This window comes from Geotrypetes seraphini, chromosome 8 (assembly GCF_902459505.1).
Source record: "Geotrypetes seraphini chromosome 8, aGeoSer1.1, whole genome shotgun sequence".
In the NCBI taxonomy this organism is placed as follows: Eukaryota; Metazoa; Chordata; class Amphibia; order Gymnophiona; family Dermophiidae; genus Geotrypetes; species Geotrypetes seraphini.
Genome location: NC_047091.1, coordinates 145,624,616 through 145,643,990, shown reverse-complemented (window position 1 = coordinate 145,643,990; position 19,375 = coordinate 145,624,616). Strand labels below are relative to the sequence as shown.

Sequence of the window (19,375 nt, the reverse complement as noted above, 5' to 3'; positions counted from 1 at the left end):
TAGGCGTCCTACAGCTGTCTAATCAGCCAATCGGGAGGCACTTTTTCTAAAAAAAAAAACAAAAAAATGCTCCCCAGGCAGGCAGCCTATATTGAAGGCGCCTCCAGGGATCCCAGAGAGGCCCGCAAGCCTGCCTAAGGCTAGGCGGTAGCCTTAAGCGAACCTAGGCGGCCCTAGGTGTCTCCCTAGCAGAATGGGAGACACAACGTAGGCTAGCAAAATGCTGGCCTACATGGTAAGTAGATGTGGCCACTGTACTTAATCGTGGCAAGGATCTCCCTGCCGTGATTAGTATAGTGGCAACGGCTACGGCCGCAAGTCTCCCCTCCCTCCAGTGATCGTGGCAGGAGGTTGCCCAACCCCTCCTGCTGACCTCCCCCCCAACGGCCCTCCCAACAATCGCGGCAGGAGGATACCCAACCCCTCCTGCAGGACCCCCCAATGAACCCCCCTTAGTCTTACTTTACAAGTTGGACCATATGGCTCCTTGCACGTCCGGCCAGCAGGCCCACCTCTATCCAAATGAGGCGGGCCCGCCCCTCCCCTGCCCAACCCACAGGATCCTAGGGCCTGATTGGTCCAGGCGCCTAAGTCTCTTCCCGCTATAGAAGGGGCCTTAAGCGCTTGGGCCAATCAGGCCCTAGGATCCTGTGGGTTGGGCAGGGGAGGGGTGGGTCCGCCTCATTTGGATGGAGGCGGGCCTGCTGGTTGGACGTGCAAGGAGCCATCCGGTCCAACTTGGAAAGTAAGACTAAGTGGGGGTTCCGGGGTGGGGGGTTCATTGGGGGTTCCGGCAGGAGGGGTTGGGCATCCTCCTGTCAGCGATCTTAGGGGGCCATTGGGAGGGTCCATCAGAAGGGGTTGGGCATTCTCCTGCCATCGATCTTGGGGGGGGTCGGCAGGAGGGGTTGGGTACCCTGCCACGATTGTCGGGGGGGGCAGTTTCTGTTGGCAGGAAGGACTGAGCACCTTCCTGCTGGTGATCGTCGGGGGAGGCGGGTTCTGTCAGCAGGAAGGGTTGAGCACCTTCCTGCTGGCGATCTTCGGGGGTGTCGTTAGGGGGAGTCCGGGAAGGGCGGTTGGGCATGTTAAACCCGATTCTATAACCGGCGTCTGCAACATATACGTCGGTTACAAAATCGGGTTAACTGGGCGGGTGTAGGCCCGATTCTGTACAGGATACCCGGACCGGCGTCCTAAACAGAATCTGGGCCTCTGTCTCTAGCAAGAAGGCAGAATAATATTCTATGGCATCTGAGGACATCTCTTATACTAACTGCATGGTTTGGTTCAAATTTATTTAATATACCTCCCTTTCTCAGACCTCTTAAAAAGAATTGGCTTTATTATGACCACCTTCCAATCTTCAGGTATCATAGAAGATTTTCATGATAGGTTACAGATTTCCCATAGATCCGTAATTTAATTGTTGAGTCCTTTCTAGTAAACTGGCCCAAATGATTTTGTGTGTGTGTGTGTTTTTAACATTTTGTCAATTTGGCTAATTACATCTTCCAGGTTCACCGAACTTTCTTTCAGTTCTTCCATGTTGTCACCCTTTCAATGCCACTTCTGGCTACCTAACATTTTCCTCAGTAAAGACTAATGAAAATAATTCATTTGGGGCCTGTTTTACAAAGCCGCACTAGTGGCTGCTGCACGGTAACAGCCCCGAAGCCCATAGAGATTTAAAGGGCTTCGGGGCTGTTGCTGCACGGCTTTGTAAAACAGGCCCTTAGTCTTTCCACTATAGTCTTGTCCTCTCTGAGTGTTCTTTTTACTCCTTGATAATCTGATAGTCCAGCTTATAGGCTCTCTGCTTCTAAAGTATCAGAAATGTTTTACTACAAGTTTTTGTCTCCACAGTAAGTTTCTTTTCCAGCTCTTTTAATTTTACTAGTGCCTTGCATCTAACTTGTCAGTGCTTATGCTGTATTCAATTTTTTTCATTCTTTGAAAGATGTTCTTGTTCTTTTGGCTCTAAAAGCATTTTCCACCTCAGTTTTTAACCATTTCATCTGGAATATATTTGGTCTTGGCTTCCAAGATGGCATTTTTAAACCATGTCCATGCCTGGTTTAAACTCTTAACCTTTGCATCTGCTCCTCTAAGCTTTTTTTAAAACCATTTTCCTCATTTTATTATAGTTGTCCTTTTGAAAATTAAGGACATAACAGTAGTTTTAGAATTTTATAGAAGAAAAACTCAGTAACAAATGATTAGCATGATGCTGAATAGGAATTTGCAATTTTAAGGAAAAGGTTTTTAAAAAAAAAACAAACAAACAGATCTTTATCAAAAGAAGAGCCTTCAAGGCAACCAACAAAGCTGCACCAGTAAAAGTGACAAATTTTTTTTAGGGCCTTGAGTCTGCTCACTTTCATGTACATTCTTATTCTATGATACTGTTATGGAATAAAGTACATTCCTCTATCAGATCATTAGATTCCTTATTAGGATTTCAAAGTTATTAAGACTCTGAATCCCAAGGAGTGGTCTTAGGAAGCCCTTACCTATATTGTGATTTGGTGGGAGCACCCAATTTTCGATCTGATGGCATCAGCGGCCAACAAAAAGGCGGTTCGGTTCTTCAGTCAAAGATACGAGCCAGGAAGCAAAGGTCTGGACACCCTGATGCAATCTTGACCAAAGGCAGGACTTCTTTGTATCTTCCTTCCATGGCCCATGATAGGTAAACTTCTGCTCAGGATCATGGTCACCAAGGGTTGGTGATTCTAGACTGGTCAAGGTGGCCATGATATGCAGATCTGGTCTGTCTACAAAAGGACTAAAGTCTCATACTCGCATGTCATCTGAGACTGCTCATGAAGGACCCCATTACCCTAGAGGATCTGGAATGCCTTGGTATTACAGCATGGCTATTTGAGCATGAGGAGCTAGCGCACAAAGGCTATTTGGACAGAGGGGGTGTCTACTCTTCTAAGATGCAGAAAGAAAGCAATCAGCCACATATGCAAAAACCTGGAGTTGCTTCCAAGCTTGGTGCACTCAGCAGAGTAAGGACCTGAACTCAGCCTCAGTATCAGTGGTGTTTGCCTTCCTGCAGGAGGGACTGAATAAAGGCCTAGTGGTTGGAACACTGAGTGCAGATTGCGGAGCTTTCATGCTTTGGGTCTAAGGTTAATAAGAGCACTGTAGCTTTGCGCCTGCATCTTCCCGTACATCAGCCTTTTCCTGTGTGGAGTCTTAATCTGGTCTTACAGGCAATGAGCCTATAGAGTACGTTTCACTGAAGGACCATACAGTCAAAACTGTTTTTGGTGGCAATCACCAGGCTTGAAGGGTGGCAGAATTGCAGGCATTGTCATGCAGAAATCCCTTCCTCAGAATTTCAGATTCAGGTGTAGTGTTGCGTACAGTACCATCTTTCTTACTGAAAGTAATCTCCAGTTTTCATATCAATCAGGAAATGCAGTTGCCTGCCTTCATGCCCTTGAGTTCAAGGAAGAGTGACAGAGTGCTGGAATTATTGGATATGTGCAAAGTATTAATGCAGTATCTGGAGTTTACGAACAAATTTCAACTGTCGGATCATCTCTTTGTACTGGCAGGGGCTGCCTGTAAAGGCTAACCAGCCTCAAAAATGACCATTTCAAGAGGGCCATTTCTTCAGCCTATATTGGAAGTGGAAAGTGATCACCTATATATGTAAAGGCACACACCACTTGTAGAGTAGCTTCCTCATGGACAGAATCTTCAGTAGTGTTGCTGGAAGAAATTTGTAGAACGACCACATGGTCCTTTCTCCATACATTCACAAAGTTTTACAGGATGGACATAGTGGCCAAAAGGGACTCCGCATTCAGGTAATACATAAGGTCAACAGGCTCATCTGTCACGCCCTAGAAGGTTCAGGAATAATGGACATGTCGTACTAGAAGGAAAAATAAGTTTCTTACCTTGGCAATCTTCTTGCTAGTAGATAGACATATTATTCCCGAAGCCCGCCCTGTCAGATATTAATTTACCTGCTTACTGCCTGAGGCGTGCCAGGGAATCCGGCCACCTTGTTTCTTTCCTTTATCCTGCATTGATAAGGAAAGAGGATGTGGATGCACTTTCAAGAATCTAGGGAGTAGATGATAATCTACCACATTCTTAGTGCAGAATGCACTCCAGTAGGTGACTTATTTTGTTTTCATCTTATGTATTGCAAATGTTTGTTTGTTTCATCTGTTGGATGTTAATGATATGAGAAGAACAGATGTTTCTCAAGGAGTGTCCCCATACCCCTCCCTATTCTGTTTCCTCTCTAAGGCTGACCATCTGCTTTGGTACGGACTGGGGAATTGGAGGACAGCCCAGAGAGATAGGAGGCAGAACAAAAAATGCTAATGAGGCTCTCTACAAGAATCCTCATGGGAATGGATTGACTACTCGAAGGTTCATGAATAATGTGTATGTCTACTAGAAAAAAGATTACCAGGTAAGAACCTAATCTTTCCTTATATATTAAAATAATTTTTCACCAGTTTTGCAGACTGACCACAAATCTGCTTTATATAGGCTAATATGGATGACATTCCAAAATGTTTATGTATTATAACTCTGTACTTACCTATTTTTTCTACAGGTGTATTCAGAGGAAGAAATCCTTGTTTCAGAAGTTGGTCCATCATGTCTTCATCATCTGTCTGGATTTCAGATACCATGTTGCATGGGATAAGCCCTCTCCTTGCACATGTTGCCCCTCTATAAAATCCATCTGTGTCTTTATCACCATACACCTAATCAGATGCCAGATAAAATGATTAATCCTCAATTATGTTCTGTAATTTTATTAAAAGTGAACAGAAACTCTGACCTTTATTGCAGAAGAGAACAAAAATGTGTTTACAATTGCAATTATAACAATGCATTAGAGACTTAAATCCCCCCTTTATTTTAAATAAAACCGTGACAGCATTTTTTAGCGCCGGCTGGCATACTGAATACTTCATGCTGTTCTCAATGCTCATACAGTTCCTATGAGCATCAGGAGCAGCGCAGAGCATTCAGCACACCTGCCTGCGCTAAAAAACGCTTTTGCAGTTTTATAAAAGGGGGGGGGGTTATTTGGAAAAATTGAGGTTTGTTGAGGCCATTCTCTCAACACAGTGCCTTATTTTTTTATTTTTTTTTTTTTTTAAATCTTCCCAGCCTTGTACATTTTTCAACATTCTGCTATATAAATAATTCCAAAATGCATTAAAGTAGCTTAGGTATACTCTACATTTTCAACTTGAACTATTATAGTACAGGCAGTCCCTGTGTTAAGAACGAGTTATGTTTTTAAAACTATTCTTAAGTTGAATTTGTTTGAAACTTATTAGACTGTATTTGTGTTCTTACACCTGTTCTGTCTCTACCTAGCTCTCTCCTCCTCTCTCACCTTTTTATCTGTATACTGTATATTTGATGTGACTGACAAGCTCCTATAAAGAATCTCACAGGCAGAACCACAGCTGTACAGGCTTAAATATTTATGTATGGATGAGAAGCAGCCTAGTGGTTGGAGTACTAGAGCAGGAACATATTGTACCTGAAGACTTATCACTGCTTCACAGCAATGCATATGTCCATAGGTCTATAAAACTTAAATTATTACGGGTCACTTAATGGAAGCTGTTCAATTACTCATTTAACACTGGAGGCCTAAAACAGACATACCTTCTGATCATCTTTGAAACATCTTCATATAAAAATACAAGCCTAGACATCTTTAGTGTACCAAGTCCTCCATTATAAACAGGCTATGAGTACACACAGGCCCTGCTTCCAGCATCAAGGGTAGGCAGGCAGTGTGGGAAGTCCCGGTGCGAGAGCTCAGCCCATGGCAAAGGATGTTGGTTGAAGCTTGAAGTAACCAGGAGGCAACAAGGGGGCCAAGCACCGCAACAGCAGTGGAGCCAGACTGCTGGCAGAGGTTGATGTGAGATTCCCATCTAGCACCGCACACCTTTTGCTCTGAAGAAGCAGTGGTGGACGGCACTGCGGAGCAGAACTAATAGGGCACAGCACTGTCCATTTTTGAGTGCAATCCATGCCCTCTCATTTGGATTCTTGAGTCTTTCCTTCACTGCTTGACGTCATTTCTGGAACGCACTGGAAGTGAAATCAAAGGAGCTGTGACCGTGTTCGTAAGTACAAGTCTGACAAGACGTTTGTAACCCAGGGACTGTCTGTAATCAAAAAGTAAACCCACTACAGCAGTGTCTCAAACTGCCCTGAAGAGATTCTGGGGTGCCACGAGTGATTCCAGAATTTTACATTATTTTTTAAAATTCCCTTCATAATTAAACACTAGAACAGTGTTTTCCAACCTTTTTACATCCGTGGACCAGCAGAAATAAAAGAATTATTTTGTGGAACGGCAAACTACTAGGCTAAAATTTAAAACCCTGTTTTTGCCCCATCTCTGCAAGCTCGGTCACCTCAGTAACTATAGAAAATAGACAAATATAGTGCAAAATATAAAACAGCAGATATAAATTTTCAAAACTGACACGTTTTGATCACTAAATTGAAAATAAAATCATTTTTCCTACCTTTGCTGTCTGGTAATTTCATGAGTCTCTGGTTGCGTTTCCTTCTGTCTGTGTATCCTTTCTTTCTTTCTGCACTCAGGCCCAAGAATTGTCCCTTTCTATTCCGTCCCTCTTTCCTTCTTATGTCCTTAGTGCCCCTTCCTGTCTTTAGTGCCCCCAGTGCAGCCTTCCCATGTCCCTCTCACTGCCTTCCACACTTTGTCCCACTCCCACCCCTGAAGCCAGCCTGCTTGGCTACCTACCACCTTCCCTCCCTGCCCCGCAAAAAAAAAAAAAAGCCTCCCTCCTTCCTTCCTTTCCCCTGCTCTTACCGCCCTGCTGCTGCTGCTACAGCCGACAGGAAGTCTTCTTTCCGAAGTCAATTCTGACGTCGGAGAGGACGTTCTGGGCCAGCCAGGCAGCGATTGGCTGGCCCAGAACATCCTCTCCAACGTCAGAAAGAAGACTTCCTGTCGGCTTTAGCAGTAGCGGCAGGGCTGTAAGAGAAGGGGACCCAGGGAAAGGAAGGAGGGAGGGACAGGAAATAATCGCCTGTCCCGTTGTCCCCGAGCATAGCTTCGGGACGCTGTCCCGAAGCAGTGTGTGGGGACAACGGGACAGGAGGTCTGAAAACGGACCTATGGTGATTATAATCTTGTCGGCCCTGCGCGGACTGGCAGAAATTTCCTGCGGACCGGCAGTTGAAGAACAGTGCACTAGAATAGATTACATGTATGTCACGTACGCAAGAGTCTGTCAATGCTATGAGTGTCTGTATACTTAAGGATACAACTGCCCAGACAAGAATCATTCTTTGACGTGATTGGTCCTTGAAAATTAACAGCAAATAATTTTTGTTTCATTTTTTATACGATAAACAATAAGGCAAGCAAGGCTTTGTTACCGTTTGTTTCTTATCTTTGCGAACTTGAGTATTCATCTCCGACAGAAATTAAATGATTGCAGATGGTGGATGATGAAATGTGTGTTTGCTTGTCGACTACTGAGATATGTTTTGAGTTAATTTGCACTCAAAAACAAGCACATCCATTGCCCTGATTAGCAATTCTAATCTATCTACATTAGTTTCACTGTTGTTACAATTGCCCATACATAGGTTAAAGAACTTTAAATAAATAACACTCAAATTTAATTTTTTGTTGGTTTTGCAATTTTATAATTTCAATAATTATGTGCTGCAAAAAAACATTTGCTCCATTTAATGTGCCAGAGCTAAAAAAAAAAAAAAAAAAAAAGTTTGTGAGACACTGCAATACAGCAAAAGGTTTTTGATTGCATAAACCTTGGCATCCTTGTCATAATAAAGCAAAGTTACTCTTGTAGCAGGTGTTCTCAGAGGACAGTATGACACTGGGTGACATCATCAGAGAGCCCAGTGCAGAAAGCAACCACCAGTGTTTTCCCAGACATCCAAAAGCCTTAAAAAAAAATCAAATAGCTTTGCTTGATTCATTTGTATTTTTCGAATGCTCATTTTTCTGTGTTGGTTCAACTGCTGATTATTTTGCAGCTGGACTATTCCAATTTTCTTTATTCAGATATCTCTCAAAAATTAGCAAAATTCAATTAATACAAAGTACAGCTATGAGAGATTTTTGAAAGACAAAAATTAATAAATTGGTTATTTAGTCCGTCCTATCGATAACATCCAGAATGGGTTACAAAAGCACATACATAATAAAATCAAAAATATAAAATACAATACTTTATACAGTATACACAAAAAACTTCACAGATCATTCCATCAGATAATGAAACAGATAAGTCTTAACTTTGAAGTCCTAATAAGTTATCTAATGATCTGATAGAGAAAGGTACTTTATTCCATAAATATCATAGAATAAGAATATACATGAAAGCGAGCAGACTCAAGGCCCTAAAAAAATTGTCACCTTTACTGGTGCAACTTTGTTGGTTGCCTTGGGAATGGCTATGGGGAAGAGTCCAACCTTTAGCACATGGCTTGAAGGGAATATGTTTTTCAAGCACTTTGAATATATAAGAACATAAGAGTTGCCTTACAGGGGCAGACTGAAGGTTATTCATGCCCAGTATCCTGTTTCCAATAATGGCCCATCCAGGTCCCAAGTATGTGGCAAGATCCCAAAAGAGTAAAATAGATTTTATGCTGCTCCTAGAAATAAGCAATGGGTTTCCCTAATAGTGTCTGGACTTTTCCTCTAGGAACTTTCCAAGCTGGGTTGTTTTTTGGTTTTTTTTTAGTTCAAAACTTTTTATTGGAATTTTAGGCAACAATACAGAAAAAGAAAACAATACTTATACATACATGTTTAACTCTGTGTCAGCAATGAACAAATACAGCATAGCTAATATGAAGCATCAACAAGGCAAAGTCAATTTTCTAAGCTCAACATAGCTATACAATAAATATAGCTTCAAGTAGGGGTAAGGTGTGCTATAGTATTACCATATTTATGATTCAAGAGAAACAGAATTAAATGCCTACATAAACAGTAATATATCAGTCGCCAAAATAGGGTAATCTGAAAGTAGTAATCAGCTTTGTATCATGTAAATGTCATGAGACAGTACACAGGAAACTAATAGTTACAATAATTTCTTACAGGTAACCATAGCTTAGTAAAATTCTTAGTGGATATTAATTTTTCCGCAAATACCTTTTCGTATTTAAAAGACATGCACACTGAATTCCACCACATGTTTGAATCAACCTTAGATAGGTCTTTCCATGATGATAATACATTCTTAATCGCTAGGTATAAAAGGATACGGAGTAGTTTAGCTTTATGGTCATCCATTGATAGTGACGACTCAGATTCACATAACCCCGTTATTAAAATTTTCAAATGTCAGGTATGTTTGCAGTAGTTCACAATCATAGAGCATAAGTGGCAGTGAACCTGGAGCTTTATTGCAGGACCAGCATTTATCAGATTGATCTACATTTAGTTTGGCTAACTTATGTGGGGTCCAGTGAGCATGGTGCAAAATAAAGTAGATGGATTGTAGGAGTGAGGTTTTAAATGCTTGTATCCAAACCATTTTCCAACTGTTAGAATCAATAGTTGTGCCGAATTTGCATTCCAAGCTGATTCAGTCAGTTCAGGATTGCCAAAAGAATGTACTTGTATTAACTTATACCAGTTGGAAGCAATTCCTTTCCCATTATATAATTTTTTTACAATACATTAGAACATCTAGTTGAACATTCCTGGAGGATAAATCTATATAGTTCTTTGTAAGACAGTGCCTTAATTGTGTCCACTGGTAAAACAAGTGACCAGGAATATTATACAGTGTCATTATGTCATTGAATGTCATCCATTCATCATTTTTAACTAGACGATGTAAGTTCCATATGCCTTTCATTTGCCATATTTTCCAGCTAATAGTATTACCTTGGATCTTAATATTTTCATTGTGCCATATAGAAACAGTGTTAGTTGCGTTCCATTTCACTGGTACTAACTTATCAATAGTAAGTATACCTTTATTAGTGGAAACAATAATCAAATTTAAAAGTTCCCTTTCTTATTAGAGTAATTTTGCATATTATATTTTAAATATATTTGCTCCGCAAATGTGTTGTTCCAGTAGTAACCACGCTGGTGATTCCTCAGTAGGAGGAGGAATAAGCTATAGAGTAGATTGTCTCATTAGAAAGGCTATATGGTAGCCATGAAAGTCAGGAAATTCACCCCTCCTTTGTCCTTAGCCACTTTAAGTTTCTTCAATGCGATGCACGGTTGTTTACTGCGCCAAAGAAATCCTGCCAACAGTTTTTCGATTTGACAGTAGATATCCGGTTTGAATAGCATAGGGATCATATTTAAAATATAATTGACTTTAGGTACAATCATCATCTTTATTGTTTCTAATCTCCCCCACTAAGAGATGTTGAGAGGAGACCATTTGTTAGTCAATTCTTTGACAGTATTTAAAATATATTCTGTATTGTATTCAATAGATTCGTCAATTGTGGGGGCAAAGAAAACACCTAAATATTGTAGTCTATGATTTGTCCATGTAAAGCCAAATTGTTTGATTTCAGGTAATATAGCTGCACAGTTCAAAGCCATGAGTTCTGTTTTGCTTTGTTTTTTTTTAATTAGGTACATTAACAGTTTTTACCACATCCCTTGGTAAAGTCCAGAACTTTTCTTCAATTTGTTTAAAATGTACTACTTAGTTAATAAGTTAATTGTATGCCCCTTTTCTTTGTACTTTTTGACAATCTACTCGTATGTTATAGACTTCTATCATATCCCCCTCCTGTGTGTCTCCCACAAAGTTGAAAAGCCCTAGCCTCTTTGCTTTGCTAAGAGGGGAGACATTCCATCTCCATATTATATTATTTATATTGCACATACAGTATTTTCAGATGTGACCACCAAAATTGCATACAATGCTGCACAATGGAGCAGCACAGAGGCATTATGACAGGACTTACCCGTCTCATTCATTTTCTGTTTTCTCAACATTCTACTGCCTTTCTTGCTGCCACCACACACCACAGGATTTCAACACATTGAACTTAGATCCCCTTCTTGGGTGCTGGCTCCTAATATAGCATTGGGTAGTACTGGGAAGCAGCTTTAAACTGTTGGGGGAGGTGTGCTGTTATTGTTTTGTTAAGTGGAACAGACACATCCCTTGCAATTTCCTTGTCAATGGAGTTGAAAGCATATCATGCTTACCCCCTTATCAGCAAAAGAACACTGGTGGTGGATATGTGGGTGGCTCATAGTCATAAAGTAGGGACCTGACTGAGAAAGTCATCTTAAAGCCTGCACAGTCAGAAGGCAGCTGGACTGTAGATTTGGAAACCTCCAAGGCGGGGTTATCCCTCATTAGTCCTCGAAGGCTATTATAACCCATTTGGGTTTTCAGTTTTTTTCTAAGAATTGCCATACTGGGACAGACTAAAGGTCCATCAAGCCCAGTATCCTGTTTCCAGCAGTGGCTAATCCCAGGTCCCAAGTACCAAAACAGATTTTATGCTACTTAACCCCAAGCCATCTAACTAAGCTAAGTGATTTCACCAGATTCTCTGGCAACACATTCCAAAGTTTAAGTACACATTGTGTGAAGAAATATTTTCTCCGGTTTGTTTTCAATCTACTACTAGTAGCTTCATTTCTTGCCTCCTAGTATTTTTGGAAAGAGTAAACAAAGTGCTTTACATCTACTCTTTCCACTCCATTCAGTATTTCATAGACCGCCATCATATCACCCCTTGAGCCCTACCTGCTTTAACCTTTCCTTGTAGGAAAGTCATCCCTTCCCGTTTATCATTTTTGTTGCCCTTCTTTGTACGTTCATTGAATTCCTATGAGCGATGGAGCATTTACCTCACCAGCTGCTCAGTAAAAGGAGCCCTTAATTAGTAAATTGGCTTCAATTATGAACTGCTTAGTAAAACCCAGCTTTAGGTACCTTTTATAGAATGTTCCCCTTACTGCTTCCTACTTCTGGGAGTGAGCAATAAGAATTCTATCTTCTCATTTGGATTGGCCATGTATGTCCAAGTGACTCAAGATTGGCTACAGAATATTGAACTTGATGGTTCATGTTGTTAGGTAAGGGTAGTGTTCTTCCTGTCTTGATAATTGTTTTTATAATTAATATTCTGATGGTGTAGAGACTTCTCAGAAAATAACATAGTAATAGATGGCAGATAAAAGACCTATGGTTCATCCAGTCTGCCCAATAGCCATGATTAAATTGTCTTTCTTTCTTTGACATTTCTGGGGCATAGACCATAGAAGACCACCTGGTACCGTCCTTAGGTTCCAACTTCTGGAGTTACCATTGAAGCACACTCCAGCCTATCTAAATCATCTTGTCATTGGCAGGACAAGGACCATAAAAGACTCCCCAGCACTGTCCTCATGTTCCAAATTACTGAAATTTCTTTCAAAGTTCTCACCAGCCTATCCTAAACTGAATTGTACTATATGGGACATAGATTGTGCAAGTCTGCCCAATTCTGCACAGTTGGAGTCATCATCTAAGCTCCATTGTATACATCAAACACGTTTAAGTTTTGTGTAAATTTAATTTGGATATATCTGAATAAAGAGCTCTTGACTGATTTTTTTTTCTGGTACAAATTACCCTCCATGAATGGACCACTCTCTTTTGTTGAGGTCATTGGATGTCTATTGTTTTAAAATAGGAGGACTGGTGTATATTTAGATATTGTGACCGGTCAGGCTCTGAGCCTGCCTTGGTCCCTGTGTTTTTATTAAAGCCCACTGGAGGGAGCCAAAGAGGAGCCCAGGGGAGATCAGGTGCAGGTAGAGTAGGGTGTGGCCTCTTTCCTTTACAGTCAGTAGTTTGCTCTTGGTTAAGGAGGTGAGAGGAAGATAAGAGGTTTTTCCCAAGTAAGGCATGTCTGGCAAGCTAGGGCAATGCCTTAGACCCGGGTGTGGAGGAAGCTGAGGTCCTCCCCACCTTTTGCAGCAGGAGCCAGTGTGTATGTGATTATTCTGCAAGGAAAGCCATGAGGATTGGCAGTTCCTTTGCAAAGCAGCAGATGAATCCAGAGACCAGTGGGATATAGCTCACATCGACCAGCATGTGGAGATAGAGAACTGATTTCCAGTTGGCTTTATAGCCTGGTGATCCTCCTGTTGAATCAGTTTTGCTCTATCTCCCAGCGGTGGTGGAGCTATTTCTCTAGCTCCTAGAATCTAAAGGTGCCTGGTGGATTGGTGATCTTATAGTCTCCTCTGTTGAGCCTTTGGCTCTTCAGTTGGATAGGGGTGCCTGGCTGATTGGTGCCGGTTTTAGGAGTTACACCTGGGCCCTCCCAGGTCCCTGCTCCACCCTCCCCTCCGAGTGATTGAGGGTTTGCCTGCTCTCAGCGTTAGTTTCTTCATTCCAGTTAAAAAAAACAAAAAAAAAAAACACGTTTCTGCCTGTGCTGAGCTGTGCCCCGGTAAGGTAGCTTGGATTAATTACCAGCTTTATCCTGATTGAGGGAGGCGGGCTGAGAGCGTGGTGAGTACTGAACTTCGGTAATCCGGCCCACTTTGGTCTTACGGCCTGGCTATTGAACGGTCGCGGTTGACTAAAAAGGGCTATTCGGATCAGGTTATTGCCACTCTTCTTCGAGCGAAGAAGATGTCTACTTCTACCTCTTATGCTAGAGTTTGGAAAGTTTTTGAGACTTGGTGCGGGAAGCAGAGTATTGCGCCCTTCCAGGCGTCTCTGGCGGCTATTCTGTCTTTTCTACAGGAAGGCGTTTCTAAAGGGTTAGCCTATAACTCGATTAAGGTTCAAGTGGCGGCCATTGCATGTTATAGAGGCCGGGTGTCGCGCTCGTCAGTAGCATCTCACCCGGATGTGGTGCGATTCCTTAAGGGGGTTCACCATATCCGTCCGCCGGTACGGCGCACCTGTTCAGCTTGGAGTTTGAAGCTGGTACTCACTAGGATGCAGGCGGCGCCATTTGAGCCGCTGTCGGCGGCGACGCTAAAGGATATTACATTAAAGACTGTATTTTTGGTAGCTATGGCGTCTGCAAGACGTGTGTCGGAGCTGCAGGCGCTGTCTTGCAGGGAGCCTTTTTTGCGCATTTCGGATGCTGGGGTGTCGGTGCGGACGGTACCGTCCTTTCTTCCTAAAGTGGTTTCTTCGTTTCATGTGAACCAGAGTTTATTCCTCCCGGCCTTTCGGAAGGAGGATTGGGGGGCGCGTTTCGCGTTATTACGGTTACTGGATGTACGCCGTATGATTCTTCATTATTTAGGGGTGACTAACGACTTTCGCCGGTCGGATCATCTCTTCGTGGTTTTTGCAGGTGCAAACAAGGGTATGGCGGCGTCAAAAGCTTCGATAGCTCGTTGGGTAAAAGAGGCTATTGCGTCGGCTTATCTGTTGGCAGGGAAGATCGTGCCGGAACAGCTTCGTGCACATTCCACTCGGGCGTTGGCAACGTCGTGGGCAGAGTCCGGTGGTATGTCTTTGGAGGAAATTTGCCGGGCGGCCACTTGGTCGTCAGGGAACACCTTTTCTAAGCATTATCGGCTGGACGTGGCAGCCTGTGCGGAGGCAAGTTTTGGCGCTTCGGTGATTGCAGAGGCGACTTTGGCTTCCCACCCAGTTTGAGTTTGCTTTGCTACATCCCACTGGTCTCTGGATTCATCTGCTGCTTTGCAAAGGAATGTAAAATTATGTCCTACCTGTTAATTTTCTTTCCTTTAGAAGCAGCAGATGAATCCAGAGCCCCACCCAGATGGGCTCTCTCTCTCTCTCTCTCTCTCTCGCACTCTTTCGCTTGTTCTTCGAAATTCTGAGTTCGGTTGGGAGATTGTTGGTGATTATTATTAGTTTCTTACATTTCTAATTACAAGATTTTTCACTGGAATGAAGTTTTTTCCTTTGGTTTGACGGCTCATGCTCCTTTACTGGGATGCTGGGGCAATATGCATAACTGATTCAACAGGAGGATCACCAGGCTATAAAGCCAACTGGAAATCAGTTCTCTATCTCCACCTGCTGGTCGATGTGAGCTATATCCCACTGGTCTCTGGATTCATCTGCTGCTTCTAAAGGAAAGAAAATTAACAGGTAGGACATAATTTTACATTCCTGCTTCTCAGCCTGTGCTGAATTATTGTGAGTTTTTTCTTTTCTTTTATTGTTGTGGCTAGGTTCTTTTTTCTGCTCCTAGTCACTGACAAAGTCTTTTCTGTTCTGGACAATTGTTTGAAGCTAAGAGTGAGTGGGGAGAAGTTTGCCAACACCTGGGAGGGAAGTTTGAAAGCGGTTTTGTGTGCTTTTGATGCCAAACTTAATGGACTCCTCTTTACCCAGCCCTGCTACAGTTTTCAGGCTGGAGGCTTTATTTTTGTATATGTTTACCTGGAGAATTGGAGTGAACAAGATTATCTCTGGGAACTGTTGAAAGCTATGAACTTACCTGAGTGCTGCTGAGGAGCAGGCTTGGGGAGAAAAGAAAGTTGTAATATAAAGTTGCTCTGTGAGAGTGCAGGACACAGAGAGAACTGTTTCTTGAGGAATACAAATCCTGAAGGCTGCCAGAGTTTGCCTCAGGCTTTATTTCGTTTCCAGTTGGGACATTGGTTGATTACTTTGAACTGTATGCCATTTTTGACTTTTATTTTGAACAAGTAAAATTTTCACTTTTGCCATTCTATCCACTGTGTTTGAGTTTTTGATTAGGTTTTGTGGAAAACCTGCAGGGTGACTCCAGTCCGGGTCACACGCTGGTGTACTTTTGCTGGTAACCACTGAGAGCGCTGTTGAGCCCCGGTCTAGGGCTGCAGTGTGGTTACAATACATATACACCAGTCCTCCTATTTTAAAACAATAGACATCCAATGACCTTAATATCCAATGTATACATACATACATACACATACACACTCATGTGTATGTGTGGTGCAGTGGTTAGAGCTACAGCCTTGGCACCATGAGGTTGTGGGTTTGAATCCTGCACTGTTCCTTCTGACCCTGGGCAAGTCGCATAATTCCCATTGCCCCAGGTACATTAGATAGAGTGGGAGCCCACTGGGACAGTTAGGGAAAAATGCTTGAGTACCTGAGAATTATAGGATATGTGGAATATAAATTATTAAAATAAATAAAAATAATAAATATCTGTTCTCCAAAAGGTGAAAAAGTATAATATATCCAAATACTGTGATGAAAATTTGTTACGTAATTTAAAACATTTAAATCTTACTTTAATGATTTGTCCTTCCTTAAATGGTAATTCCTCGTCTGCAGCGTCAGGATTTGGAGACATAGTCAGTGGATCATAGTCAAAAAGGGCCACAAATATTCTGACTGAATTATCTTCATTACCCATGTCGGTCTCTGATTCTTCATACACATCTGGGGAGAGACGGTCTCTGCTACCGTAATCATCTATAAAATAAGATGATTAGACACATAGTCAACAAGTCTAATCATCCCTGTGAAAAAAAAGTTAAGTTCTGTCCACGTTCCATGATTAGTTCTTAGTTCTTTCCACTATGTTCCATCCCTATCCACACATTTTTGTCAGCCAACTACTCCTTGCCAGTAAAAGAACTGAAAGGATGCCATCAGTAGTGCTGATAGGCCAATAGATGCACCCATCCCTTACTGATCCTGAAAGCACTAGCTCTCAGTGAAGTAATGAGGAATTGTATTATTTTCATTTCTATGCACTTATCCAATCAAGAAGCAGGTTTATAGGCACAGTTTGCTTTTACTTTGAGGAAAAGCAGGAGCAGGGAGTTCATATTGGCAGTGATGGGAGGAGAGTACTTGCCTCCATATCCACCCCCAAATCATACCTAGGAGTTCTCCAAATAATGTAGCAACATTCACAAGTATAAGCTTGGAAGAGCAAAATATGAGAACAATACTTGGATATGTTTTCTGCATTTGCTATCTCTAAAACAGGCAAGCTGGTGAATCAGGTCACTTTGTAAATAAAGCAATTACTGTATATTAATTTTCCTGTAAAACTAACGTACTGTATATAGCACAAAGTGAAGCATGCACAGTCAAGATGGAGACCAAATTTACAACTGATTTAATTTCTTGCATTCCTTATTCTGCTGTACTTGAAAGCTGAATATTTTTTTTTTTTCAATTTTGTTCTTAAACAGTTCTGTTGAATAAGGGGGGAGGGACTCAAAATCCTTGTCTAATGAGCTGTGAAAAGCTTGGAAGGTGTATAATTATCCACTAACTCTCATCCCATCTGTGCTGATGAATCAACAAACAGTGACCCTGGCATCCATATATGAAAGCTGTTCATGGCTTCTTATATTTGAACAGAAATTACTTTTTTTATTGTATTATATGTTTGCCTTTCTAAAATCTTCCTAATCTAAGTACACCAGCATACATAAGGTTTGCGTCATGTGTGAGGGTGGCGTATTAGCATTTTATGTACCTACGTTGCAAGGCTGGGAGACTCTGAAATCCCTGGTAGCAAATTTGTTAGCACTTCCATGAGCCTAGATACAAGAACTTCAGTCAGAAATCTACAACATTATCTGCTGTCCTTGAGTGATGTACAGTGAAATTAATTGATGAGTGCACACATTCTCAGAGCTACATGTTTCTTTCGTGTTTTGTAGTGATGGGAGGAGGTGGGTTAACAGAGGGTCATGCAATGCAGTGCACTTTGACTTGTTTATTATGAAAAGCTGGTTGTATGGCAGTTATAGGAAGGAGTGAATGAATTTCATGCTCTTCTAACAACCAGCTGCGCTGAAAGAACTTACCTGGAGCATGGAACTTGGAGAGCTGTCAGTTCTCCTCAAAGTCTGCATTACATGCAACGTTGTCTCATTAGCACCCAGCTCTAAAATATCTGTCATAAAGCATGAAGAAGTTTCGGCATACCGTATCTATGATCAGAGGCCCTGGTACGCTGTAGAGGCCATTTCCTGTGTCCACCAGTGCTGCGATAATAAGCCTCTTCTTTTACAGGTGAAATATTTCCCTCACTACCTGACCGAGACCGACCGCCTTCACTGTTACTGTCCATTGTAATTTCTATGGAGAAAAAGGGAATGTTCTATTAAACATACCTTATAATCTTCTGCAGGAGATAGGACCTCTGCAAGCCCTTCTAAACTATCCTATACAAGTATCTGAAGGGTAAAGGGCCTTTCTCCAGATTCCTATATAACTGTGGCAAATTTCTTTTAAAGATTTACGCAAGGTAGACTGCTAAAGCAGCCGACTGAGGGGAATTTCTTGCCGGAATGCAAATGGTTGCACGTGCCAACAAATCTCTTGGCCATTACAGAGCACAGTCTTCCAGCTATAATCATTTCACTGTATTTCTGTACTCTGAAATTATATTATAGCATAGTGCTCACGGCTGAAACACACTAGCAGTATTAAATAAACAGCACTAGAGGAGTTTATTTTTAAGTACTGATATACTTCTTATTTTTGCTGTTGTGCGATAATGGATATTGGCCTTCATTGTACACTATCAACATTTCAGTCATGATGAAGTCATATCATAATGTAGCTTTGCATTATCACCCTGAACAGAAAGGCTGTTGCTTTAATAAAAATGTTTAATAAAAACAACAGAGCCAACCCTGCATGGACCTGCCCAAGAACATAGCTCTTGAAAACTGACACAAATGCACCATTAGTCCAATAAAAAAGTATTGCCTACCATCTGTTATTTGACTTTTATTTCTACTATTCCAAGTGAACTTACAGAGCAATAATACTTGTTCAGCTTTGAACTAGTGTACCTTTTGTCCAAGGTTTTAATTTTCTACAAGTTCAGAAGGGGTATATTAAAAAAAAATTATACATAAAAAAAATATGTTCTGCATTTGTCAGCCTGATCACAGCGAGAGTACCACAAGATTTATGCTTGGAGTCAGAGGCACAATTTTTAACCCATGCAGGGAAGAAGTAGGAACACCTGGGAATTGCTCCGGTGCTTCCCCTGCCCCTCACGACCCAACAGGGAGACCTCGTGGTAAGTATTAGGGGTGAGGAATATCTGAAGGCCCATCTAGTAGGGATAAGGGGGTTTCGGAAGGGGCATTTCAGGGTGTGGAAATTCTTTTCAACTGGAACAACCTTTCCTGCATTGTCAACAGCACAGATGCGACCATGTTTTCCACCATGCACTTAGCATGCTGTAAATGTCGGCATTGTGCAGTTATTAGACCAGACCTGTTCCTACCCACAGAATATCGGGCCCGGAAACTACAGGACTCGCTGGAGAATGAGCTGTAGTGCTCTACTAATACAGAGAACTTGTCCATGTTGATTACTTATAGCACTATTATATTCAAAAACTTTTCAAGCACACAATCTGTGCTTAGTATTTAGTT

General features: G+C 41.8%; 1 protein-coding gene and 1 long non-coding RNA gene across 19 annotated transcripts in view; one reads left to right on the top strand and one right to left on the bottom strand.

Annotated features, from left to right (window-relative positions):
* LOC117365687 overlaps window positions 1-4,722 on the top strand; it is a 28,252-nt gene extending 23,530 nt beyond the window's left edge. Inside the window, exon 3 of the long non-coding RNA XR_004540439.1 lies at window positions 4,595-4,722. This is a non-coding gene — a long non-coding RNA (uncharacterized LOC117365687). The remainder of the gene's footprint in view (window positions 1-4,594) is intronic.
* Window positions 1-19,375, bottom strand: part of RIMBP2 (RIMS binding protein 2) — a 598,797-nt gene that overhangs the window by 62,058 nt on the left and 517,364 nt on the right. For 11 of the 18 annotated variants that reach the window (XM_033956341.1, XM_033956346.1, XM_033956345.1 and 8 more), the window contains 3 exons: window positions 17,907-18,059; window positions 16,246-16,430; window positions 4,580-4,748 (listed from right to left, as the gene is read on the bottom strand). In XM_033956341.1, the coding sequence (XP_033812232.1) occupies window positions 4,580-4,748; window positions 16,246-16,430; window positions 17,907-18,059 (507 nt within the window). Of the gene's footprint in view, window positions 1-4,579; window positions 4,749-16,245; window positions 16,431-17,451; window positions 17,516-17,906; window positions 18,060-19,375 lie in introns of those variants that run through there. The other 7 variants (XM_033956347.1, XM_033956350.1, XM_033956358.1 and 4 more) reach the window with 2 other exon arrangements.